This window comes from Sardina pilchardus, chromosome 22 (genome assembly GCF_963854185.1).
Source record: "Sardina pilchardus chromosome 22, fSarPil1.1, whole genome shotgun sequence".
In the NCBI taxonomy this organism is placed as follows: Eukaryota; Metazoa; Chordata; class Actinopteri; order Clupeiformes; family Clupeidae; genus Sardina; species Sardina pilchardus.
The window spans coordinates 20,236,693-20,263,962 of NC_085015.1; the positions used below are offsets into that span (position 1 = coordinate 20,236,693).

Genomic DNA, 27,270 nt, shown 5'->3' on the forward strand with positions numbered 1-27,270 from the left:
GTGAAAACCAGACTAATCCATATGTACATTTCACTCTCTTTCTCTCGTTCTCTACATTGTGCGTTGCCTGTAGCAATTCACTGCAGAGCTATGGACCACTTAGCAGCAGGGAGCATGGCTGCCTGATACACACACACACACACACACACACACACACACACACACACACACACACACACACACACACACACACACACACACACAAACACAAACACACACACACACACACACACACACACACACACACACACACACACACACACACACACACACACACACACACACACACACACACACACACTTGGTTTCTCTCTTTAAGAAGGCTATGAATGTCAGTGAAAAACAGGCAATTATCACCTAGGCTATGACCAAATCCTAAAGTAAAATACCACTTTGCCTCGAGCAGTGTTCAACAAAATATTCAGTTTGCTGAGTTTGACGATTCATTTAATCCATTTCAAAGTCATATTCAATTGTTTCAATATCTCAATGAATTGCCTCCCCCCAGAGAGGTACCTCACCCCTTCCTTCACCCCTACCTTCAGTAGCCTATTCCCAGAGAAATTCTATGCATGGTTTCGCTATTATGTTTTGGGGGACAGGTTGCCCCACTTTGTTTCCAGGTTTTGGATCCTGGGCTGCCTACCAGACCATTCCGTTTGTAGCCTAATCACGGAGAGGGCAGATGTCAGGAGATGATTGCTGAATGTAACAAAAATGTTTTATGGAAGTTCCGTAAAATCCCTGACTGTACCAAATATTCTAATCTCTTGCGTCTGTCTTCACTGTTACAACACCACCTGTTGGTCTAGCCTGAGACCGATGTTACTCATACGCACACCTGCCTATAGTATAGGCTACTCTGTTATTATGATTTTTGCAAGGTGACAATGAGAAGTATTTCTTCATTTGTCTATTTAGGCTAAATTGTCTATTTAGGCTAGCCTACATTCTGTGCCATGAAACTAAAGAAACTTGCTACCGGCGTTCAGAGAAAACACGCATACCAATACAAATTGGTGCTGGTACAGCGTACATATCCTCAATTAAAGTCTGCAGCAATTTAAGTCAGCTAATTAGCTGGTTTATACCGTCCTCCCAGAAGCTCTTTATTCACAGATTATTCTAACCAAAAACAGCTAAATTGGAAAGCCTAAAATAACCCAAACACCAAATGATGAGATGAGAGATGGATTCATGAACTGAAACAGCTTACAATGGAAATGTTTTGAAGTGAGAAAGATCAGCTTACCTGCCTCTGTTAGGTTGCGATAGGTTGAATGTGAAGTTCTGCACATTCCCTGGATTTTCGGAGCGGTCGTGTACGACTGACCTGCCTCCACTTCTCTACGTCACCTGGCTACTTTGAGATATAGCCCCCCCCGCCCTTCAGTGTGTGTGTGTGTGTGTGTGTGTGTGTGTGTGTGTGTGTGTGTGTCTGTGTGTCTGTGTGTGTCTGTCTGTCCTTGAGCGTGCGCGCGCGCGCGCGCAATAATGTGGCACATTGGGTTGTACTCTGTGCACGTTTGCGCTATACAAATAAAAATTACTTGACATACAAAGACTTGACTTGACATTGTATTAAGCCTATAGCCTACGGAAATCACTGATCTCATCACTACCATTGAATCACTTTCAAAACTATGTCCATGTAAAATGCCTTGTTATTTGCTTCACTTCCATAGCCTAGGCCAGTTTACATGGAATTGGTTTTAACCAGGCTATCACAGCTCAGGTCAGACAGACTTTATTTGCAAGGATAGTCAGAAGTTCATACTGGCAAATGCTAAATTATGTAAATGCAAATGTTTAGGGTTGTCTAATCTCTGTATGTAGACCTACTGTGGTTTAGCCTAGCAGTCGTGGTATGAAACACTGCTGAATTCAATGAATTAAATATTTTTTTCAAACTGTATATGTCACTGAAATTGGGTTGCAAGCAACCCTTGAAAAAAAACAAAAAACAATACTGTCAATTAGGTAGGCCAGGCCTGCAAAAAAACCCTGAACTTTGAGGAGCTTTGCATCAAGAACTGAACGGAACGAGAAAAGCGTTTTACTTACCATGTCACAAGGTTTGTCTTAGTGCAGTACCCGTTGGAATTTGGCTGCCATAGAGACGAGCAACGATAATCAACGCTACACCAGGCCAGTGAACGTAGCAGGCTAGATCTAAATGTCCAGCTGGCAAGATTACCAGGTCATCTAATGTTAGCTGTAGCTGTTGTATCCTCGTTTGTAAGTAGACGTTAGACATCATACTGCTGAAGTGGTTTTCGCTCGGCGCCTTTAGTGAGACGTTGATGTTAAACAACCGTGCATATTTAGTCTTGGGGTAACTAGCATAGCAGCTAGCTGACGTTAGGTCAACCTGTTGACGTTAACTTTATGGCCACTGGTTATGACCAGGAAGGATAACTGAGTGATGAGTCAACTACTAAACGTTAACCTTACAATATGATTATATTTTGATTATGGGTGGATGAAGCTTCCCTCTTCTCATCCTCTTTTCAGACTGCATATCCCTTTGCCCTGTCATCACACCATGTCGTACAGGGATTTAAGAAGTGAGTAATGTCATATGAAAACTTAATTCCTTTACTTAAGTTTGCATACATGAAGATTAATTGCATGCATGAAAGATACTGTTTAGTCATGTGTTTTTAAAGAACCTGAAATAATGTCCGCCCTGTTAGTTTACTGTCTTCTCGCCCGTTTTCTGCTTGTAATGTAATATTTCGCATGGTCTTGACCGTCTGCTCTGCTGTGTGTTTGTGTTTGTTTTTGTAGACTTCACTGAGATGACTCGGGCGCTTGGCTACCCACGGTTGATCTCTATGGAGAATTTTCGCACTCCCAACTTCCCCCTTGTGGCAGAGATCCTTATATGGCTGGTGAAGAGGTGTGTGAGAGAGATAGAACTGAGACAGATATACATAAGTACACATACGTTTAAATTTCGAAAATAAAGTTGAAATATCATGGGGCAAAAATAGAGCTATTATTCAGATGCCACTGAATCCAGACAGTCTGTCCCAGTTGGTCGACGACTGGACAAAATGCCTTGTGTAGCATAAAATTGTATTTCAGAATTGGGTTTAGCAACAACAGCTATTCATGGGTTTCATTAGATCCCTTACACAGGTGGGTTAATCAAGCACTATGCGGTCGGCATTCATAATCTATGTGCTTGATTTAATACACCTGTGAAAAGGGACCTGATGAAACCCATGAATACTGTAACTACTGTAGTTTTGAATGTTGAGAATAAAGTTGACTTGATATTTCAACTTTATTCTCAAAATCTCAAGTTTAATGTCGACTTGTCGAGTTTATTCTTGTCATGACAAATACATGTATATTGTTTTCTTCATGTGTCGCCCTATTACTCTGTCGTAGTGTAACGACTAATAAGAGTGTATGTGTTTATTTACCTGTGTGATTTTGTGTAAATATTTTTTGTCTGAAAATTCAGACTGTAAATGGGTCTGCAAGTGACAATGTGTGACAAACATTTGACTGTTCTGTACAGGTATTTGGGGGGGTTTCATAATACTGTGGTTTAGGCCAGTGTTATACATGTGTAATTTTGTGCGGAGAACAGGTAAAATTCTTATTGTTTGTGTTTAAACATAGACAAATAATGGAGTAGGAGTATTCAATGCTCTCCTGTGTGTGTGTGTGTGTGTGTGTGCGTTTTAGGTATGAGCCTCAAATGGACATTCCAAGTGACATAGATACGGAGTCAGACCGTGTATTCTTCATCAAAGCTGTGGCCCAATTTATGGTAATTTTATAGAAGTATGCAGATATGCCAAATTAGAGTATGTATAAATAAACAGTCACTGTTTTTCCCATATGCACTACATTTGACTGAACATGATAGTCGATGAGACTTAACTACTAACAGCAGTTAAGTGAATGAAATGGTGTGGTTCTCTGTAGGCCACACAGGCCCACATTAAGGTGAACACCAAGAGGCTGTACCAGGCTGATGGCTATGCGGTTCGTGAACTCCTCAAGATGACGTCACTGCTCTACGGTGCCATGAAGACCAATCAGAACGCTGCAGGGGATCAGCAGCACGACGACAGTGCCAAGTTCAAGTTTGACCTTGGGTCAAAGGTGAGAGGGCACGCAGCCTCACGCAAAGCACACGCTCACAGGCCCAACAGGGAGTTGGTCAGAGATTTAGGATCAAAGAGTGAACTCCTGGCATGGATTTGGCACTGCTCTTGCGGTGAGATGGATCTACTGTAGTCCCGCATAGTCTGTTTTCGACAGCCTTTTAAAGAGACCCTATGCAACTTTTTCATAGTCTTAAAATCGCTTAGAAATCGTTGTTTTGCTTGACTGACCAGTTTTTATCGAAAACAGTAATATTTCCTCCCGCCCCCAGTGTCCCTATCCGCTATTGCAACCTTGCAGTTTGTTCAGCAGGCGATCGCTCCTTGTTTACATCTGGAAGGCTGAGACGCGTAAGGAACAAGAAGAACCACGCTTGCAATTTATATATTTATATATAGCCTATGTATAAATATACACGCTAAAGCTGTCGGGGAAGCTCTGCAGAGAAATATGCTAGCACAAAACGAGCGAAAACGAAAAACGCAACCGAAACTGGAGATAGAATAGCCAATAGTATAGTATAGTAGTATAGTATAGTATAGCATAGTTTCTCTTTAAGAGAATTTCATTCAATTAGTCTTCGTCGTTGTAACTTTATGGATATCAGTTGTCAGCATAGCATTTACTTTAATTGCATGAGATGCTTTTATGGCTTTGAAAAAACATTTGCTTTTTGTCTGTCCGTACACATGCACATATACACATTACTATACACATTACAGTCAATGTACGTATTGCAGCAGCTCCCATTGATCTGTCACATATAGTGTGTGTGCCTCATTCTGTCACTAGTGTGTGTGCCTCTGTCATTTATAGTGTGTGCCTCTGTCTCTTATAGTGACTGCCAGGCTTTAAATAGGATGATATTATCTATCGGCCACTGACAGATAAATGGCCAGATTCACCAGCCACTCAATTTAGTAAATCAAGTCTACCACTTTCATGTTTGACCAGCACTTGGCTTGTGACCGGTGTTGATTTCAGTCGCTGGTGACAGCTGTTGATTCAGAGACAGGACTCTTGATTCAGTAGCAGCCAGAGAGCTGTCTATGAGTGGTCCTATCAGTTATCAGCGTTACTCTTAAATCAGCTGCACTCAGATGTTGACATGAGTGCAGACTCCACTGCCGACATTTAATTACAACCTTGTTTGTAATTATGGCTCTCTACAAATCTTTAGATTTAAATTGTAATTAACTCTGCAGTGAGTAAGTAAGTTCATTTTTGCAACATCTGATGTTATGAATTACAACCTCATTATGGCTCTCTACAAATATAGACCTAAATTGTAAATAACACTGCGGTGAGTAAGTAAGTTCTTTTTTTACAACATCTACTGTTATAAATTGATTGTCGCAATATCATGACATGAATTTTTAAGAGAGACTGTGAAAGGACAAAGCATAAATTATGACCTTGCGAAGACATCTGATTTCACGCCTTCTCGAGTAGCTCTTGATGTGAATGAAATTGTGTAAGTTAAGGAGAAGAAGCTGGCTGTTTGAAGGCGTGTTCTAGATGGACAAGTGACTGTGATTGACCGTTGGATGTGAAAGATGAATCATGAGTCTATCCCTTCTGATCCAATCTTTTGATTCTCTCAGCTTAGGTTGTCGTGGTAACAGGTCCCCATGACACCAACTGATAGGAGTCATGCTGAGTTCCACAGAAGGAAAATCTCTGGGAAAAGTGTGTGTGTGTGTGTGTGTGTGTGTGTGTGTGTGTGTGTGTGTGTGTGTGTGTGTGTGTGTGTGTGTGTGTGTGTGTGTGTGTGTGTGTGTGTGTGTGTGTGTGTGTGTGTGTGTGTGTGTGTGTGTGTGTGTGTGTGTGTGTGTGTGTGTGTGTGTGTGTGTGTGTGTGTGTGTGTGTGTGTGTGTGTGTGTGTCTTTGCTCTCCTGCTGAAAGGCTGAAAGGTTGAGTTTTGCCTTGGGGTGCTTAACTCTGAGTGGCAGTAAACTCCTGCTGGTAAAATTGTGTGTGTGTGTCATCCCCTAATGCTGTTTGTGTTAGAAATTGGGTGGGTGTAGCTCATTTATAATCTAATCAATTCAACAAAGAATCCCTGTCAGAGCACTCCATGTGTGTGAGCAACTGCCTCCAGACAGACACACAGACACACAGACACACAGACACACAGACACACAGACACTCAGACACAAATGCAAACACACTCAGTGTAATCAGTGAAAATTGCCCTTGTAGATCCAAACTAAGTGCTTTTTGGATGAGCTCCAATACAGTGTGTGAGCAATATGACAATTTATTGTTGTTGTTGTTGGTGTGTGCGTGTGTGTGTGTGTGTGTGTGTGTGTGTTTAGATTGCAGACTTGAAGGCTGCGCGGCAGCTTGGCTCAGAGATCACTGCCAAAGGTGCAAGTCTGTACGACCTGCTGGGGAGAGAGGAGGACCTGAGAGAGAACAGGATGCTGGCAATTGCCCGGCCACTGGAGATTAACGACACAGAGAAAGCACTCAGGGCGGCAGTGAAAGATGTTTTGGTAAGGGACACACACACACACACACACACACACACACACACACACACACACACACACACACACACACACACACACACACACACACACACACACACAGAGTTGGTAGTTGGTAGTTATCACTCAGTTCTGATTGTATTCAAGGCACATTCAATGTCCCCATCATGCACACTGACATATACTGCCTCATACTGTAAATGAAAATAGCATAAATATAGCCATATATACCATTGAGAAACCTTGAAAAAGGCCAGCTGGCCGAAACGTTGGTGTCAATAAATGTGAGATTGAGAACCGAGTGTGCGGCAACATAATCGTTTTCTATACGTTTAAGTCCCGTGCCAGCACCTCAAAGGAGGTGCATTTTTTCATTTGTTCTTATTTTGTAGGAGAATGTTAGTCAGACAAAGGAGATGTTGAACAACGTGGCGTCGGACGAGCAAAGTCTGGATGCCAAAATCGAGAAGAAGAAGCAGGAGCTGGAGAGAAACCAAAAACGCCTTCAGACACTTCAGAGTGTACGGTGAGTATCTCTCTCTCTCTCTCTCTCTCTCTCTCTCTCTGTCTCTGTCTCTCTCTCATCTATCTCTAACTCACTCACTCACTCACTCACTATCTCTCATTCAGTAACTGTACAGTACATGTGAAATAAAATGGAATCTCATTCAAAAAACGGTTTGCTCTACAGGCCTGCCTTTATGGACGAGTACGAGAAGATTGAGGAGGAGCTGCAGAAGCAGTACGAGACGTATGTGGAGAAGTTCCGCAACCTCAGCTTCCTGGAACAGCAGCTGGAGGACTACCACCGGCTGGAGCAGGAGCGCTTTGAGGTACCATAGATATCACAAAACTCACTCACTGGATATAGTCATTAAGGACTACCATAGATATCACAAAACTCTCACTGGATAGTCATCAAGGACTATGACTGTCACCCTGAGGTACCACAGATATACAACCTCACTTACTGGTTATACTAATTAAGGGCCATGATTGTCCCTTGTTTTCATCATTGATGTTCATGGTACCTACATAAAATTAATTACATACTTCTAATTATTGGGGAATACTAGTGATTTTTTTGCCAAGTTTACTACATGCATACAGTGATGGTGATACAGTATACTTCGGCATAAAGTTTAAGCCAGCTCAAATTACTATGATTTTAGGCCTGTTTCCACTATCAGAACTGGTACTATACAGAACTGGTTTTACGGGGGAAATTATATTCTACTTTAACAAAAGAATATAATTTCACAAGATTTCTCAGTTCTTAACGCCATGGTTACAGTACATCCATGTTATTAATGTACAATAACATGTTTTTGGAATGTAATGTATGATGTTGCTTTTGGTTGTTTAGGAAACGGAAAATGCCATCCGCATGATGCAGACGAAACTGCGAGAGGAGGAGAGGAGACTAATGAGGAGTGGAGGTATGACACGCACACACACACACACACACACACACACACACACACACACACACACACAGATGCACACACTCAGACTGTTGCCCATTTTCTGTTTTTCACATAAAATAGAATAGATGCTGTAGTGTGAGAGTAATTTTGTGTGTGTGTGTGTGCGTGCAGCAGGCCGTGAAGAGGAGTCTGACATGGAAATCCCAGATGATGAAGGCTCAGACAGTGAAACAGATGAGAACAAACCATCCAAACCTCAGCTCTTACGACAACAACAAGCTCCCCTAGCAGGTATGCACACACACATCTGCACACACACTACAAACACTACTCACTCACACAGACGAATCACAACGTTCGTATACTCAATCCGCAGAAGCAGATGGTCGCATTAGTCATTAAAAGGGGACAACCAAATGTGAACATGGGGACACAATATTAACTTGGGAACAGGAACTGGCACTAGACACGGCGACACACTGACATTTGCGGTGGCATTCACAACTTCCTGTGCCACTCTCCGCCCTGTCAATTTTTCTCCCCTTGGCCCGAGGAGAACACGTGTCGGGCGAGGTACATCTCCAAGGCAACACGCCTTCACGAACATCAGTGTGCCCGCCAGGCCGCCGTTTCCTATTTCAGGGAGCAGATGTTTTGTTTCCTCTCTCCGCTCTCTCCATCTGCCCCCGCCTGACCCATGTGTGCGCGCAACCGGCCACGCCGCCGCCGAAGACGATGTGATGCCGGCGTCCGTCGCGTCGGCAGCCCGGTGTCGCTAGCCTGCATGTCTCGCTCGGCGCTAAAGGTCAGGGGGACAGAACAACCAAGCAGGGGACCTTGTCAGAACGTCTCTCTCTCTCTACCCTCTCTACCGCTGCTGCTGTCTCCAGAGCTCAGACCCCCAGAGGGGACAGCTGACGGGTGGTGCTGCCGCTAGAGGGACTTCTTTTGAAAAGCCCCTTTGTTCTGAATTCATGACACGGAAAAACGAGTGCAACAGTGGCCTTTAATGATACAGGGAGGGAGACATACTGACATAACTGTATCTGATCCAAATCTACTCGCAGTGCAGTGTATATGGTCTGTACATCAGTATTTCGAAGGCAAAACATATATTAATATATCCTAATTGTTCTAAACATTATACCTACCATGTCACACAGTTGCAGGTAACCTGGATCTTTCGCATGAACATGAATAGAAATCACGAAGAATAGAACCGCAAGCAGCAATGAGAGGGGCAAGTAGCTGTGCAGGATATAATATTGAGTCAGTAGCCATGGCAACTGAATATTATTATTATTGTTATTATTATTATTATTATTATGTCAGGCACATGGCTCTAAGGTCTCACAGCATGTTTCATGTCGAGCAACAAAAGACTGGCTGAGATGTACTGTAAGGTCACTTCCTGTTTTTTTGGCTTCACCATTGATTTCAATTGGCTAAGATGGGCGAATGCTTTCAGATATGGAAATGCCATGTAAATGGCTTGGTGCAGGATATAATATTGAGTAGCCATGGCAACTGAATATTATTATTATCATTATTATTATTATTATTATTATTATTATGTCAGGCACATGGCTCTAAGGTCTAACAGCATGTTTCATGTCGAGCAACAAAAGACTAGCTCAGATGTACAGTAAGGTCACTTCCTGTTTTATTGGCTTCACCATCGATTTCAATTGGCTAAGATGGGCGAATGCTTTCAGATATGGAAATGCCATGTAAATGACTTGATGAAGCTTGGTCTGATCACCTGTGCAGATGTTGGAGAACATTGGACAAAAAAATGGCATGCATGGCATGTGTTTAAACGGATATCTAGCTTTGACCCTTTGTGTGCCAAATTTCACACAGTTTTACCAGATGGTTCTGTGGGCTACCATAGAAACCATAAGATGATGCGTTATAATAATAAGGAAAGACCGAAACACAAGGGCTGTCTTCACAGCTTTGATTCTTGGCCCCCACTTACATTTCGTGAAAATTGAGAACCATAAAGACGGTCTAAACATAGTACTGAACTGGTCCCCGGACAGTAATTGTTTTTAGCCTGGTGCTCCCTGTGGGGTAAGCGAGGGCACTTGACCCAGTTGGCGTGTCGTTAAGAGACGAGTGGGCCTGGAGTGGGCCTGGAGTGGGTGGCAGGTCTCAGAGCTGATTGTGAGCACTCAGCATAAGCACATAGAGGAGTGTGAGAGACAAAAGCGCCCGGAGAGCTTGTGTTAAGAAAAGAAAAAAGGTTGAGCAGGGAAACAACACACACACATACACACACACACACAGCAATATGTGGTGGCAGTAGGTGGTTAGAATTCCCTCTAGGTTTCTGTCTTCACTTTTTTGTGCAGTGGGTGTTAGAATTATCCAGAGCACATACAGTACACACACACACACACACACCCACACCCACACACACACACACACATGCGTGTTTCACTGCTAAAATCCTTTAGATCCTTCCATTAAAACTGTGGCGAGGGAGGACGCTTGTATGATATGTATTGCACCACTGCCTGGTTTAATTTCCTATTGTAATGTGCTCTGCAGGACGTCAATTATTCGTACGATGTGTCCATGCCGTTCAGAAAAACAACGCACTTTGAGCTTGATAAGTGGAAATACTATCAAGCTGTAACGGGCACTTTGCGTCACGCCGTGGCCGCATTACCTCCTCAAACGTTATTTTTCTGATACCCGAGCAATTATCATCCATTATCCCTTACATGATACTGAGATAACATGTTATTGTTGACACCATATACCCTCGGCCTCATGTATCACCAGTAGTGGGGCACACAGGGAGAGCAGATCTCCACCAAGGCTTGATGCTGTATATGCCACATAGTGCAACACAAGTGATCGGAAATGACACTTGTGGATCGTTCCAGTGGGTCTAATCTCCTCCGAAATGGGAAAATGGAAGACATGTGGTGTGATTTGTAATGGGTGTTTGGGGTGTGTGCATGTGTGGTGGTCACTGATGTCTTGACTGCTTTGCCTTCCGCAGCAAGAGCAGGTACACGTGTCATTGGGACCATGCAGGGAGGGGAGAATGAGGAAGTGAGTACACACACACTCACACACACACACTCACAACCTCACCAGTCGATTCTATCATTAATTAACACACACATTTCTTTTTATAACTTATTCACACTTACATTCAGTTTCTGATGAACAAGAATGCCCCGCTTCTTTTAAACGCATACTCTGTCCCATAGACGGTATATATAGAACAGTCTATGCTCTGTCCAATCACCTCAGTCTCTCGCGTTCAGTGTTCCATCACGTCCATGAACCCACACACATACATATCCTGCTGTGCCTTCCTCTATATCATTAGCATCTCACTCTCTCTCTCTCTCTCTCTCTCTGACTCACTCCATCTTACGCTGTGCTCTCCGTCACTTGTGCTCCCTCTCTAAAGCCCAGTGGAAAGGATTCTATCACTCCGCCTCGGCGTCAGAGGAGGAGGAAAGGGAAGGTGTGTGTGTGTGTGTGTGTGTGTGTGTGTGTGTGTGTGTGTGTGTGTGTGTGTGTGTGTGTGTGTGTGTGTGTGTGTGTGTGTGTGTGTGTGTGTGTGTGTGTGTGTGTGTGTGTGTGTGTGTGTGTGTGTTTTAGGTGTACAGTAGACCCAGTGCGTGACACCTCCACAGTATTTCCATTAGTTAGCAAGTCTGTATGTGTGTTACAATAGCCAGAACTCTGTATGAGGTTCAGTACGTGTCCTGTGTGTGTGTGTGTGTGTGTTAGGTAAAGATTTCACATTTGTGTCTACAGTTAAAAATGTCAAAAGAAACATGCAACTCGTCTTAACGTTCTAACCTAACTTCTTCGCGACATAAACACAAATCAGTCATGTTTTTTCTGTTTGACTGCAGTCGGAGGACAGCGAGATCGATGTGGATGATGATGACGACGACGACGAGGATGACGATGAAGACGACGATGACGACGAAGAAGAGGACGAGGAAGGTGACGAGTACGAGGCGGCGGATCTTGACGTAGATGTGGGTTTAGAGCCCAAAAGGCCCACCAGGGGAGGAGGCATGAGACCTCCCATACAGGAGGAGAGCGACAATGACTTCTAGTACTCACAGTACAGTCAATTCACTGTACACAAGTCCAGCCCTACATTTATACACACAGTATATAACCAGCATGTTTCAATCTATCTTGAGTTCTCTAATAACAATGACTTTCAGTACACCCACACACACACACACACACACACACAAAGGGTTAAGGATGCGGCAGCACTGAATCCATATACATCCATTCACTTGCAAATGCATTCTTGTTCTTGGCCAAAGAGAGCCATGTCTTTAAACACATATGTGATGTGATGATGAAAAATCCTTGAGATTTGCTCCGGTTCAACTCTCCCTGGTGAAATTTAAGATTAAACATAAGAATCCTTGCAGCATTCTGGACACTGTCCCCTAGCAAAATCCTGAATATCATCCTCCCAAAATCTTGGATGTTGCTAGGATGGTATCAGAATTAGAAGATGGTCAAATTGCACCATGTAATGGGTTTTCTCAGATGGCATCACATATTCTTGACGCACACTCATTCACTCTCACTCACTCTCACACATCACAGAGCACGCATCCAGCCTTCTGCGTCTCTGGAATGGAGACGTCTCCACCCACCCCTACACTCACAGCACTCTCTCACCCCACCATCTGCCACCTCATGAACCTTCAGCAGGTCAGGATCAACACACACACACTCACACACACACTCACATACACAGATGTTGTGCCACTGCAGTCTTTAACGCCACACGCGCACAGCCACGACTTCCACAGTGTGTTTGTGTGTGTGTGTGTGTGTGTGTGAGATGATGCAGAAATGCAGAAATGCATCATGTGAGGTGGTGTCTCTCAATAAAGAAGTAATATGTTTCTAATGTTAGTGCATAGCTGTGTTTTTGTGCAGTCACACATACACACACACCAGTCATGGAAATGTGGTTGATGGAAAAGTGTATTTTTTTAGATAGAAAAGTAAAAATAAATCCATACTTCCCCACAATAATTTACAATATAAAAAATAAATTAAAATAACAAAATATTCAGTATGAAAATATATAAAAATTATATTCTGTTAAAAAAAAAAAACAAAAAAAAAAACACTGTACATATAGATTTCTGGGTATGTACACACACACACACACACACACACACACACACACACACACACACACACACACACACACACACACACACACACACACACACACACACATCAGATGGCAACCACACAGTCTGGAGCCTCTGCTCTGATGTGTTCCGAGACGACCTTGGCTCCTGACTCCCCGATGCCGTTTCCTTGCAAACTGGAGGAAACAAACACAATCATTTGAATCCCTACTTAGGAAGGCTATGAACAATGGACAACACACACACACACACACACACACACACACTTACTTAATGTATGTTAGTTGATGGTTCCCCTTTAGCGCCGTGGCAATGAAAATGGCTCCATCCATTCCAAGCGCATTTTCCCTCAGACTGCACACACACACGACAACAATCACATTGTTAACAGTGACAAAAGCACATGCAGTACACAAGACATGGCGAGAGGAATTTATTCATGGGCTTCACAGAGGCCATTTCAGGCTGAGATGGAAGCTGTCCAGCCCATAATGATAATCTGGCAGAAACAGTCGAGCTCAGGGGAACGTCACTCACTTCAGCCGCCTCAGGCCTCTGTTGGTCTTCAGAGCGCTGGACAAGGCTTTCGCGCCGACCATTCCGACCGAGTTGCCACGGAGACTGAAATAATGAAATAACATGAATACGGTCAGCCTAACTACTCTTTCATTCCCTCATTCATTGCAACACTGACAAGGTGAGGATGTGTGCGTGTCATCTTCTGAGCTCTTAACATTCAAGTCAGGGAATTTCCCAGGCTTCACACACAACACAGGCATATTTGGTTCTGTAGTCTTGGTCTTGTCCACAATTGGAATTATTTGCAATGTATTTCTCCATTGAAGGATACAGTTCATTTGTAAAACACTACAACACTAAATTTGCCAGAAACCATTTTCACCAAGTATTTTAAGAGTTCGGGAGGGGTGCCAAGGGGAGGCAGTATGTGTTTTCAGTGTTGGTGTGTGTGGCCAAGTACAAGCAGTGGTCTATCTATGTTGTGTCAAACAGACTTACTCGAGAGTGTGTAGGGTCTGGTTGACCATGAGAGCTTCGGCCAATGCCACAGCACCTGCTTTTCCCATAGATACACCCTGGAGACTACCAGTGCACACACACACACACACACACACACACACACACACATTTTAGAAAAAAGTATGAATTTGAAAGTATGAAACGTATAAATAATAAAAAGGAGTCTCTAAATAATAATAATCTCTCTCTCACACACACACACCACACACCACACACACACACACACACACACACACACACTTACTATAGTGTAGATAGTGAAGAGTTTGTCTTCAGTGCGGTGGCCAAAGAAATTACACCATCATCTCCAAGTGCATTTTCCTGCAAACTACACACACACACACACACACACACACACACACACAAACAAGAGCAATAGCCAAATATTAAAATATGTGCATGCACTCACAAATCCATCAAGAGATATGGGTTCAATATGTTCGTAATAAGCTTCCATTTATGTCCCCTCCTGACAATCAAAGCCAGTGGGCCCAAGGTAAACTGTCACTAAACAGTCTATAATTCATAGAGATAAGGTTAGAATGACACCTAATACTCTCTCTCCCTCCACCCGTCTCTCACAATGGGCAGAGAGAGAGAGGGAAAGAGAGAGAGAGAGAGAGGGAAAGTCCGTTTCTCTACATGATGCATGTAAGCTTGCATAAAGACTGCATTTTTTTCCACACCAGCGAATATAATGGACTTGAACATGGACATTGCGAACTGAAAGGTAGGACCAGCCACGAGAAAGACCACTTCATGCACTTAGTGTTGGGTGTGCTGCACAGAGAGGTAAACCTTAAAAGGTACACCTTAAAAACAAGACAACACATTCTTAGCATATGACTCAGAGCGGAACTCCCTGCTGGTAGCAATGTGCTCTGAGACCCATCATCCATTATTAACCGATGATGCCTTGTATCTGAAGGAGCCATCAGCAAGCAAGAGCAGTCTGAAGAAATGCTCCACTCGTTCAGTCAGGACCACTTTGTCAAGAAAATAGTTATATTTACGATTGCATGAAATACATTTTGGTGGTATTCTCTGTTCTGGGGCCGCTGGCAGTAGATTGGCAAAGTTTGGCAAAGTTTGGCAGCTTAAATAAGTGCTCTGAATGATCTTCACGCTCTTAAGGGGAGCTGTCCACGTTAATAGTTCTGAAATATCCCCTAAATTGATGGTGATGTCAGGTGAATGCACCTCACAGCTCGGCCTACCGTTTGAACTTTGGCTCTATACATTAATTGACATCAATACCAAAATAGAAAACCTTTGACATCTGCATGTAAGCATCCCCAGTATAGTCTATATACCACACACAGGCATACATAATTGCTATTATTTCACATTAGATTTTTGCCCCGTTTTTATGTTTGTTGGAAGATATGTAACATATTAGGCTTCGGCTACCTCGGTCCTACATCGGCTACTTGTGAGAGTACGGTGTGCTGCCTGTGCAATAATGTTTCGAGGTGTCACTTAAGCAGAGGTTTGAAGAATGAGGTTGTGTAAGAAAATGAGGAAATGTGTAGGCTTAAATGACATATAGCCTAGATTTTGAGGCAGCACAGACTAAAATCACATGCTCCTTTCACTGTTTTTTGGCCTAATAAAAGAGCCTACACAAAGGCTACACAAAGACAATGGCAAACTATTCTGGCAACGTCTCGTTTCATAACTTAATTGCAGCCTATTTTTGTCCACTTTTAATCACATTATTGTGTCCATTGAATGAATGCTATTTTGCACTCTGAATCACAAGTACATACAATAAAAAATGGTAACGCAAGTTGGATCATTATATTCTTAGTTGTAATTCCCCTGTATATCCTGCTGCTGACTCCACTGAGGCATACGGGTTAAGACGCTCCTAGTGAGTAACGAGAACTCTGGAGCACTCGTAGATCTACCAGTGTTTTCACGATGCTCTTAAGTTACGATGGTTTCGGGAAACAGTCAGCAAAACTTTGTGCTCCATTTAGTGATGTGTGTGTAACTTACTCCAGGAGCTGTAGGTGGGTGTTGCTGAGTAGGGACTGAGCCAGCGCCTGGGCTGCATTCACCTTCATGAAGTTCCACTGTAAACTGATCACACACACACACACGCACACGCACACACACACACACACACACACACACACACACACACACACACACACACACACACACACACACACACACACACACACACACACACACACACACACAGAGGGAGAGAGAGAGAGTTAGACATACTCTCAAGTTTCTATGGTCTATGTTTAACTCTGTGGGTGTGTGTGTATGTGTGTGTGTATGTGTGAATGTTCACATTTATAGCGTGTCTGACATGTAATGGAGTTGTGAGTGCAGTAGTTTTAGTGCAGGCACAACCCAGGTACGTGCACACACACACACACACACACACAGATCCAGCTACACCAGTGAGTTTGTGTGTGCATGTGTGCATAGTGGAGAAGACACTCCACCTGCGCCCCATCAGCAGTGATGCAGACAGTGTCCTCAGTATGGTGCAGTAATTAGAGCCCAGATGTGTGGGCCTGGAACTGATTGTGTGTGTGTGTGTAATGTTACACTATGATATACATTTGTTTGACTGCTTTGGCAACATGAATGTCTTGTTTGTCATGCCAATAAAGCATCCTTGAATTGAATTGAATTGAGAGAGAGAGAGAGAGAGAGAGAGAGAGAGTGTGTGTGTGTGTGTGTGTGTGTGTGAGAGAGAGAGTGTGCGCGCGCACACATGTGTGTGTGTGCGTGAGAGAGAGAGAGTGAGAGTGAGTGCGCACACGCATGTGTGTGTGTGTGTGTGTCAGTGTGCGTACTGTAATATTTCATATAATTCAACACTTACTGCAAGGAGGTAAGTGCTCTGTTGACCTTCACAGCTTTACCTATAGCTGTCACACCATCATCATGAAGAAGATTGGCTGTAAGACTGAATATACAGAGAGAGCGAGAGAGAGAGAGAGAGAGAGAGAGAGAGAGAGAGAGAGAGAGAGGGAGAGGGAGAGAGAGAGAGAAATGTTACCAGGGTTACTAATACATGGAGGGCACTGTATGCAGTGCCTTTTTGAACATAAGCATATTATCTGCATGCATGGGTTTGTGGCTAAATGTGTTTGAAAGACATGCCACATTCATAACTACAAAGCATAAACATCCGAACAACTATTACATACAAACTGGAAAATTAAATCAATTAAACCAATCAAATCCATTAAAACACATGAGCATTTAAAAGCACTCCTGCTTATAAACCCTACTACAGAGATGATGGAAAGGTCTGGCTTTTAAGAAGTAGCAGAGAACACACTTTTTGCAAATTACCCAATTATTACAAACATAATTAAATAACAAAAAGCCATAAATACTCAGTGGCTGTTGTTTTCCAAAGTCGAGTGCTTTCAAGAACCATTTGAAAAGGAGAAAAGATCAAATACTCCACAGATTTCATGAAGGACTTGAAGGCCAGCATGTCCTGACTGGGTCATGTCTGGTCAAGTCTGCCAGATGTACTAATGTTTTTGCGCCCATTTCTGGCATATTAGTTTCGGAACATGCACGTAAAAACATGACGAGGTATGTACAAACAGGCCACACTTGGGTACAACCGCAGACTGCCTGTCGCCGGAGCTAAAAATAGCAAATTGTGCTTTCCTGTGTCATACTGTACATATGAATTCATATGGGGGCAGGGGTAGTTTTATGTTAAAAGATGGAAAGAGAAGCGTAAAATGCACCTAATTAGGTATTCCCTTGCATGTACGAAAACTGAATGAAAGTACACGGCTGTTATGTGGTGAAATATTTCTCCTGGTAAAAGCAGGTGTTAATCCAAATTACAGTTAAATACGTCAATAAGAGAAACTTTCAAAGTCAACAGAATCACTATTCAGAGCACCAGTTTTGCATCTTTGTACTTATCAAAAGCATCCTTAACTTTTGTTGGCCTTTCAAATGTCTTACTTTCACATCACGTTATCTACTTAAACTTTCCTTCTTTCTAGATTTGACCAAACTTCCATAACCTACATGCACAAGTAGTTTGACTAGAACTACTGCTCTTCATTATCTCCCTGCTTGTTGGCATCTTATCATGTACTGTTTTATTTCATGATCGCTAAACGTTTGATTCTTTTTCCGTAATGTTTGTGATTGAAGTATACCATTCTTGCAAAATTGCAGTAGGGGCAGAAAGGCGTAGGTTAACCGATGAACTGAAGGTTTGATCAATACCACGTAAACTTAGGCATCACAGGGTTCACTTTCTGCGTGTTATCCATGGCGCTGATAATGCTACGTTCGCAAACGTACGTGCATCTGACCCTGTGTACCCAGCATCCCCTCCATGGCCACCTCTGATCACCAATGAGTCAGAGCACGAGCACATGAGTGTGCACACTTGCCCCACAGCACTTAGTTCAGTGGATACACATATATTGCACATACTAGATTGCACAATCTTAGTTTGTGGTGAGCAAGAGTGTGTTATACATACTCCAGTTCCTGGAGAGTGCGATTCTTCTCTAAAGCTTTGGCGATGGCCTTGGCTCCGTCGACACCCACTGAGTTTTCACGAAGACTGGCGCGCACACACACACACACACACACACACACACATACACAGAGAGTTAAATGAAAAGCGAACTGAAATGCAGTAGCACCTTAAATGTTAAATTCTACTATATATCCATCTATTCCTGTGTGACTCCTGAGATGTGTCTCACTCAGTGTTTATTTGGCTGCATAGCAGCATGGAGAGGACAAGGACTTTAAGGATGAAGAAGGATCTTGGTTTATTCTGTAATGACAGCTGGACCATAGGAGCCATAAACACTTCGAAAGGTACAGAAGGCTAATAACTTTAAGGCCTACGGTTACAGAGAAAGGACATTCTACATTCAATCAGAAGGACAAAACCTATTGTTGTGGAATGGAATAAATTATTATTAAATTCTTAATCTTTCACATACAAATTAATTTGCTTTTTTATCACATACATACACACACACATGTACACACACACACACACACACACACACACACACACACACACACACACACACACACACACACACTCACATGAGGGTGATGAGCCCATGGTTGGAGCAGAGTGCTTGGGTGAGAGCCGCCACACCTCGGTCACTCACAGAACTACTTTGAAGCCTGACAGACAGAAAGAAAGAAAGAAGGAGAGATAGACGAGAGAGAAAGAATGAGTTTAAAGACAGAGAGAGATGAGAGAGAAAGAATGAGTTTAAAGACAGAGAGAGATGAGAGAGAAAGAATGAGTTTATGAGACAGAGAGAGAAACACAGGGTTGCACTTCACTTGAATGTATCTACATAAGGGTGACATGACACTGTCATGATGTCATAAACTTTATAAACAAGTGAATGAATGTTTATTACTGTACCTAACACTTATGTCATTAAGTATCTTTTGGTTTTTCGGTCATGACAAGTTAGGGTTAGACCAAAGCCTCAATACCTACTTCTTGTGGCATACCTTAAACACTGTGTAACCATAGCTTAAACACATTTTCTTTCTTCTGTTTGCAATTCCATTACTTATTGTGAAACACTACACACAATTTCTTACATTAGACACTGTTCAAAAATGAAATCTCTTGTTATCATTTAGAAAACACTTACATTCAAAATGCAAGTATATCTGGTAAACAATAACCACACATCTACCTGAAAACACTTACACTTACACTTACATTGAGTACCCATGTACTGTACAGTTATATATATATATATTTGCCAACTTTACTCCCCATTTCTAAAACCATTGATAACTGTGATTCTATTCTAAGAATGTTTGTTTTTCATAAAAACTTTTGTTGCAAAAAAATTGCCATAAACATAAATTCTAGCTGATTGCCATATAAATTCTACATTTGAGTTTATCAGAAGACTTACTCGGTGAAAATGACAATACAAATAGAAACACAAAGACTGCAGTATTTTATATAAAGCACATCAGTGAGTTGTGTATGGTTTTAATTGCATTTTTAGAAAAGATTGTTGAGTTTTGATCACAGTGTTTCATTTTGGCATGTGAGCTGTTTATCTCCAAGTGCTATACCTTATTTGGTTGTGTGCAGAGTGTGTAGCAAATAGGCAAAACATGTAATACAAAGACAGGGGGAAATGTGCATGTGTGTGTGTGTGTGTGTGTGTGTGTGTGCATGCATGCATGTCGGAATGTGTGTAATAGAAATAGAGAGAGGAAGGACAAGTAGTTATAGGTCAAACAGAAGGGAAATAGATGAGACATCAAAGAGACAGGCAGGAGAGAGAAAGAAATGCATGTGTATAAAGAAATGTGTGTGTGTGTGTGTGTGTGTGTGTGTGTGTGTGTGCGCGTGTGCGCGCTCACCTGAGAGAGCTGAGTGTATGATTGACTGTCAGTGCTTGAGCCAACGCCACTGCACCTACATCTCCGAGCTGATTACCGGACATGCTATATATAAGAACACACACACACACACACACACACACACACACACACACACACACACACACACACACACACACACACACACACACACACACAACACACACACAACTTATTTCCTGTGTGATTGCTTATTTGCTAGATTTCAAGAGAAGTCACTCCATAGTTGATTACCAGGGAACGGGGGAAGTGGTGGTCTTTGAGAAATGAAAGTGAATCATTAGTGCGAACCAGTTCAAAGTTTGTCCACTGCAGTTTTGTATTTTTAACATTTCTTGCAATTAACTGTTGTGATGGTCTTACAGTTTTTCCCAATTTTTAAACACAATTCACAAAACCACACACCAAAACTGCACAATTCCTCACACATCCTGCAAAATGAATGACTGTGTTTTGAAATTGCAACATGTGATTTTATGTCAGATTGTTGAACCATGTAACAATTGGAAAGAACTGTAATTCATCTCAGTTGAATTCACACACACACACACACACACACACACACACACACACACACACACACACACACACACACACACACACACACACACATTCACACACACACACACACACACACACACACACACACACACACACACACACACACACACACACACACACACACACACACACACACACACACACACACACACACACACACACTCACTGCTTACTTAAGTTCTCGTAAAGTCTGATTCTTCTTCAGAGATTCTGCAATTCGCCTGACTCCGTCTGCACTGAGGTTATTCTTCTGAAGACTGCAACAAAGACAATACCCACAATACATTCTACATTAATCCAACATGCATAGGAGACAATGCATTCACCATTCATACAGTACATTCACCTCTGTGAAAAATGCCATGGACACACTAAAATGATATTGTGCCGGGACAAAACAGCAACATCAATGTAAATGTCCATTTATTTCCCTAGTTCTTTTCTAAACAACCACAGTTAACACTAAAGTGCTGTACATTAAGACAGACAAACAAACAAACAAACAAAAGAAAACAAGACTCATCTCATGCTTACAGTTTTTTCCAATCGTATACACACTAAAATTAAGGTTATCAGACAGTTAACAATACTTAGCACTTAAGAAGCAAAACACCTGCGCAGAGCAGTACAACATTAAGCACAAATTCAGCTTCACACTTTTTGCAAAACATTACACACAGTGAATGTCAAAACGTAAAACACATTTTCACACCTTAGACACAGATAAAGATTGTTAGGTACTTCCTTCTCATTACAAAGCCCTGGCTTGCCAATGACCACACTAATGAACAAATTGAATAATCACATCCACCAGTTGTATAAGCACACATATGCAAAATTGAAAGCGCAGCACTCAGGTGTGTTATGCTTGATCCTCGAGGGGCGTTCCCACTGATCTATAACTAACAGTGGATAGACTATCCCATTGTTTTCGCCCCATTATTCTTTATGTCGATCAGTGAGGATCAAGGCCTGAGGAGCGAGGGAGGATGCATAAAAGCCCAAATGAGAGGCACCCATAGCCTGTGATTTGGATGAACTCTTATGGCTTGATCTAGCAAGACGGAGAGATGATTAGAGTATTACGTATTGTTGTTACTTGTTTGTATTGTTGCTTTAGTTTTCCTTCAGTGACTGTAAGTGTACAGTACTTTTTATTTGTGTACAATTTTTTTTATTTTTCTACACTTTCCAGTAGTAAGAACTATAATTTTGCCATTTTCTGTGGATTGACTTGTCAATGTAACTGAACATATGGTACAGTGAAAGAAAGAAATATTGTCTGCAGCATCAGTTTTGTGCATTGCTTGATGAGGGTTCATCAAAATATTTTTGTCATCTAAATTATCCTATTGCTCTCAAACAATATGTCTGAATAACATCCATATATTGGAAGAGGGTTTTTACAGATGTGTTTTGAATTTATTGTGTTGGTGTGTATAAGATAGTGACAGTGTGGAATCATTCAAAGAATGTGTTAGTGATATGAGAACAGTATAAGGTTTTATCGATGTGTTTATTGTTTTGACAGAAATATTTCATTTTGCTAACAATCTGTTATGTTCTGCTGATTAGGTGTTGTGTTTGGTAAATTGTGTGATGTGTTTAGACAAAAAGAGCCCCGTTTTCAAAATTGTGTGTAAACGATTGGAAAAAACTGTAATGTACAGAGGTAATCAGCTACCAAAACCTAAACCAAAAGGTAGAATGATAAAAAAAACTAGCAGAGTACAGGGTGATATGGAAGAGGTAATAACTCAGACATAAAGGGCTAAGAGACGATAACAGGGTGCTTGCACTTTTCCCATAAAGAAATGCCATACTTTTTAAGGGGATTTTGTTTTGTACTTTTTGAGCATTTTGAACTTTTTTATACACGCAATGCTGTGCATTAACATTTCTGCCATTCACCTAAATGTCGATACTTTACCAGGTCTGGATAACAGCAATTCATAATTCCACATTTCAGCAGACTTTTGAGGCCTGTACAATTGCACTGAAACAGGGAGGTCACCAGACAGTTGGTGGCTTACAGAAAGAGAGAGAGAAAGAGAAACTGGAGGAGGCTGAAAGAGACAGGTGGAGCGAAAAAAGACAGGCGGATGACCTGGCCAGTATAAACCACAGTCTGATAGACAACGAGAGACAGAGATAGAGGTTCCCAGACAGACAGATGGAGAGAGATATGCACCGGTTGACAGACAGGTGGAGGGGGGTGGAGGAGGTATACAGACAGACAGGTGGAGTTTGATAGACAGAGTGTGGAAGAGAGAGGGGTGGAGGTTGACAGACAGACAGAGACAAAGAGGTGGAGGTTGACAGGAAGACACAGACAGCTGGAGGCTGACAGACTGACTGACACACAGACAGGAAGTTTGCTGGAGCTGCAGACTCACTTCAGGCAGCTGAGTTTGCGGTTTGTCTGCAGCAGCTCCGCCAGAGCGCGTGCCCCTTCATCCTCAATGCGGTTATTCTGGAGACTGCACACACACACACACACACACACACACACACACGTCAGTACGGCCCAATTTCAATTTTGTTTTCTTTAACACAGCTTGTGGTGTCATGGTAACAGACCTGTCTGTGTTTTTGTTTCTTGTTTAGAATGTGTTACTATTTCATTAAGAAATGAGTGTTTCAAGGCACAGTAATTTCCTCTGTATCTAATAAGCCGCATAGTGTATAAGCCGCAAGACTAAATACAAGTTAAACAACAAACCAAATTAATGCCATATTAACTGTCCAAGTGTATTAACCTCATAGCTGAAGGCATTTGGCAAAATCAATGTATAAGCCGCCGGTAATCGTAAACAAACACATTGACATCACCTCACTTACTTTAATGTCACCAGCGCTTGGTTCATTTTCAAGGCTTCTGCCAATGACTTTGCTCCCTTAGGCCCGATGGTGTTTCCACGGAGGCTAAAAAAAATAAATAATAATAATCATCTTCTAACACCTCACTATAAAACCCTCAAGACATTAAAGCTTCAGATTTCACAGATGAATGATGTGATAACATGATATGTCAGTCATAATGTACTTTACTGGAGCTATCATCATCCAGAAATACCCTTACACCTGCTTGTTTTCCTATCATAAAAGTCAAGTCTTACCCACCTTGTCTATCACACTCCCACCAATGTGTAGATAACGAATCTTCCATTCTCCAAAAACACACACCCACACTCTACACGCACGCACGCACGCACACACACACACACACACACACACACACACACACACACAAAGATACTCACTCGAGTATGGTGAGGGTTCGGTTGACCAGGAGTGCTCGACTCAGTGGTTTGGCTCCTTTGCTGGTGACTAAATTATCTGCCAAACTAAAGAGGGTACAGAACGGACAGGGTGGATGGAGAGGTCAGAGAAAAGAGCCAGAGAGAGGGATAAAGAAAGAAGAAAGAGAGAGAGAGAGAGAGAGAGAGAGAAAGAGAGAGAAAGGAGTATGTAAAGTAGGAACAGAGGGATGGGAAAGTTATTGTCAATGTTTCAGTATGTTTCAATGTTTCTATGTTGTACCACCACCACTAGGTTAATTAGTAGTCAACCATTACACAAGCCCCCAAAATACCAACAATTGATGGTGTTTCAAAAACGTTGTTACTTTTCATGTTTAAGAACCTGTGTACACTATACAATACGAATTCCTCTGTTGTTGAGTGTCAAATGTGGCATTTTTGGAATTATATTATAAAAAAGGGAATGAGTCTTGAAATTATAGTACAAAACATTACAGTATTTCACAACCACTTACAACGTCTACTTAGTATTGTAGCAACATGAAATAGCTGCCACTGATATCTGACTTCTATACTGTGTAACTGATACACTGATATCTGACTTATATCTACTGTAAATGGTCTTTGGTACCAAAAGTCTCTAAATAAAACACTCTGATTCAGTAAAAAAAACACAGACTGGACAACACAAAGAAGCAAAATGAAATGTTCTATGGTGCTCTTCCTCTCCTCTCGCCCAGCTATGTCTCTCTCTTGTCCAGACATGATGTGTTCTCTCTCTGCTTCTATTTATATGTTGTTCTCCACACTGAAGAATCAATCCAAAACGCCCCTTGCAATTAATGAAAGAACTTCAACAACAGTCTCTGTCTCCAACTGAGACTGGAATGAGCTTGGTTGGTCCATTGTATATAACATACAGTAAATACGCCATTTCTCAATCTTTATCAATTATCTGTTTATCCAAAAATGCTTATCAACACTTTCAGTATAGCTGTTACAGTATATAAGGTATTGAACAATACTGTAAGTTTTCTCTTATGGTATGCTGTGTGTGTAAGCATTTCAAAAGGTTAAGATGAGAGGTAGTCGTGTCGTGTATTAGTGAACTGTCTCTGGGGGTGGGTCAGACTCTGAGTGTTATTGTAAATGAAGGAGGACGTGTTCATAGTTAATAGTCTGCTATTAACTCAGCCAACAGCAGCTTTCTAACACAGCGGGTTGTGAGCAGAACCTGACAATTAGGAAGAGAACCTTTCCACACAACACACACACACACACACACACACACACACACACACACACACACACACACACACACACACACACACACACACACACACAGTGTGTTCATGTATGTACTGTATGTGTGTGAGAGAGATACTGTATGTCCATCATTCTATTGTAAGATAGAGGTCAACATGTCCAGTTGTTGCAGTGTTGTTAACACATAAATAGCAGTGTTGTTAATGTTTGTCTCTCTCTCTCTCTCTCTGTGTGTGTGTGTGTGTGTGTGTGTGTGTGTGTGTGTTTGTCTGTGTGCACATTCGCTGTACCTCAGGCTTTGTATATGGCAGTCTTTGGCACTGAGTAAACTTCCAAGAAGCTCCATGGCATCATCTTTGAATTCATTACTTTCCAACCTGTGAAACAAACACACACACACACACACACACACACACACACACACAGACAGACACACACACAGACACAGACACACACACACACACACACACACACACACACACACACACACACACACACACACACACACGTTAGTGCTTTTATTTGAATCATAACACAAACAGCACTTAAAGCATGTAGTCAGCATCAACTCAGGAAATGCAGTATTGTCCGCCCAGTACCAGACCACATAGCTGTGGTCTTGGTTTCTCTCTCTCTGTCTCTCTATCTCTCTGTCTCTGTCTCTCTATCTCTCTGTTTGTATGAGTGTGTGTCTTAGAGACAGTGTCTCCATCTTAGAGACTTTGTGCATCTTTTGTGTAGTGGAGGAGTGCTATTTCCTGCAGCGCCTATAAGCGTAGATGGAGGCAACCCAGAGTCTGTTTTTGGTGACTCGGAAATGTGCGTGTGTTTATATACAACCATAACAATAACAATAATAATAGATGGTAACGTGTGTGTGTAGCATGTGTAGTTTAGCGTGTGTAGTGTCCTTTATGTGCGTGTGTGTGTGTGTGTGTGTTAGTGTGAGTGTGAGTGTGAGTGTGAGTGTGAGTGTGAGTGTGTGTGTGTGTGTGTGTGTGTGTGTGTGTGTGTGTGTGTGTGTGTGTGTGTGCATATGTGTGAGTGTGTGTGTATGGGTGTGCATATGTGTGAGTGTGTGTGTGTGTGTGTATATATATGTGTGTGTGTGTACAGTATGTGTGTGTGTGTGTGTGTGTGTGTGTCCTACCGTAGCTGGCTAATGTAGAGCAGCTGAGGCAGCAGCCTCTTGAGTGCGCCGTGGTCCAGACAGGTGCTCAGGTTGGTGTCCTCGGCGCAGGCAGGTGACACCTGCAGCAGGTACGCCAGCACGGCGCAGGCCGACGCGCTCAGCTTCCCCCTCAGCCCGCAGCCAATCAGGTCCTCCTCCACCGACCGCAGCAGCTCGCCCTGACGCATCTCCGCCAGGCAGGCCACCAATGAGACGCAGCGCATGCTCACGGTCCCGCCCCCGAGCCCGGCGACCGCCGCCTGCAAGGCCGTCGCCACGGCGACGCGGTGGGCGGCGTGCTCGTCCCGCCCGAGCCCCAGGGCGCCGGACACGGTGTCGGCG

The 27,270-nt window shown here is 42.5% G+C and overlaps 2 protein-coding genes across 5 annotated transcripts in view; one reads left to right on the forward strand and one right to left on the reverse strand.

Annotated features, from left to right (window-relative positions):
* The first annotated feature begins 2,122 nt into the window (after positions 1–2,122).
* Positions 2,123–12,948, forward strand: cluap1 (clusterin associated protein 1). 3 transcript variants are annotated; one of them, XM_062526775.1, is made up of 13 exons: positions 2,123–2,238; positions 2,515–2,567; positions 2,791–2,902; positions 3,703–3,787; positions 3,946–4,125; positions 6,447–6,626; positions 7,013–7,146; positions 7,312–7,453; positions 7,987–8,059; positions 8,219–8,338; positions 11,064–11,116; positions 11,484–11,540; positions 11,938–12,948. In XM_062526775.1, exons 2-13 carry the CDS (start codon positions 2,546–2,548, stop codon positions 12,145–12,147), a joined length of 1,368 nt encoding a protein of 455 aa, XP_062382759.1. In that variant the 5' UTR covers positions 2,123–2,238; positions 2,515–2,545; the 3' UTR covers positions 12,148–12,948. The 3 variants fall into 3 exon arrangements, with proteins under 3 accessions (XP_062382759.1, XP_062382760.1, XP_062382761.1); XM_062526776.1 differs by having other exon boundaries at positions 8,222–8,338; XM_062526777.1 differs by lacking the exon at positions 11,484–11,540.
* Positions 12,949–13,244: 296 nt separating this feature from the next.
* Positions 13,245–27,270, reverse strand: part of nlrc3 (NLR family, CARD domain containing 3) — a 24,059-nt gene continuing 10,033 nt past the window's right edge. For both annotated transcript variants that reach the window (XM_062526119.1, XM_062526118.1), the window contains 16 exons: positions 26,908–27,270; positions 26,048–26,134; positions 24,492–24,575; positions 24,070–24,153; positions 23,625–23,708; positions 21,402–21,485; positions 20,650–20,733; positions 19,345–19,428; positions 18,761–18,844; positions 17,114–17,197; positions 16,264–16,347; positions 14,507–14,590; positions 14,242–14,325; positions 13,762–13,845; positions 13,495–13,578; positions 13,245–13,400 (listed from right to left, as the gene is read on the reverse strand). The exon at positions 26,908–27,270 is cut by the window's right edge and continues 1,450 nt beyond it. In XM_062526119.1, coding sequence (XP_062382103.1) covers positions 13,310–13,400; positions 13,495–13,578; positions 13,762–13,845; positions 14,242–14,325; positions 14,507–14,590; positions 16,264–16,347; positions 17,114–17,197; positions 18,761–18,844; positions 19,345–19,428; positions 20,650–20,733; positions 21,402–21,485; positions 23,625–23,708; positions 24,070–24,153; positions 24,492–24,575; positions 26,048–26,134; positions 26,908–27,270 — 1,633 coding nt within the window. In that variant the 3' untranslated portion in view covers positions 13,245–13,309. The remainder of the gene's footprint in view (positions 13,401–13,494; positions 13,579–13,761; positions 13,846–14,241; positions 14,326–14,506; positions 14,591–16,263; positions 16,348–17,113; positions 17,198–18,760; positions 18,845–19,344; positions 19,429–20,649; positions 20,734–21,401; positions 21,486–23,624; positions 23,709–24,069; positions 24,154–24,491; positions 24,576–26,047; positions 26,135–26,907) is intronic.

Coding starts and splice junctions, on each gene's coding strand:
- cluap1 (XM_062526775.1), top strand. CDS start 2,546: ATGTCGTACAGGGATTTAAGAA. Junction 6,627..7,012: donor CGGCAGTGAAAGATGTTTTG/GTAAGGGACACA, acceptor CTTATTTTGTAG/GAGAATGTTAGTCAGACAAA. Junction 11,541..11,937: donor AGAGGAGGAGGAAAGGGAAG/GTGTGTGTGTGT, acceptor GTTTGACTGCAG/TCGGAGGACAGCGAGATCGA.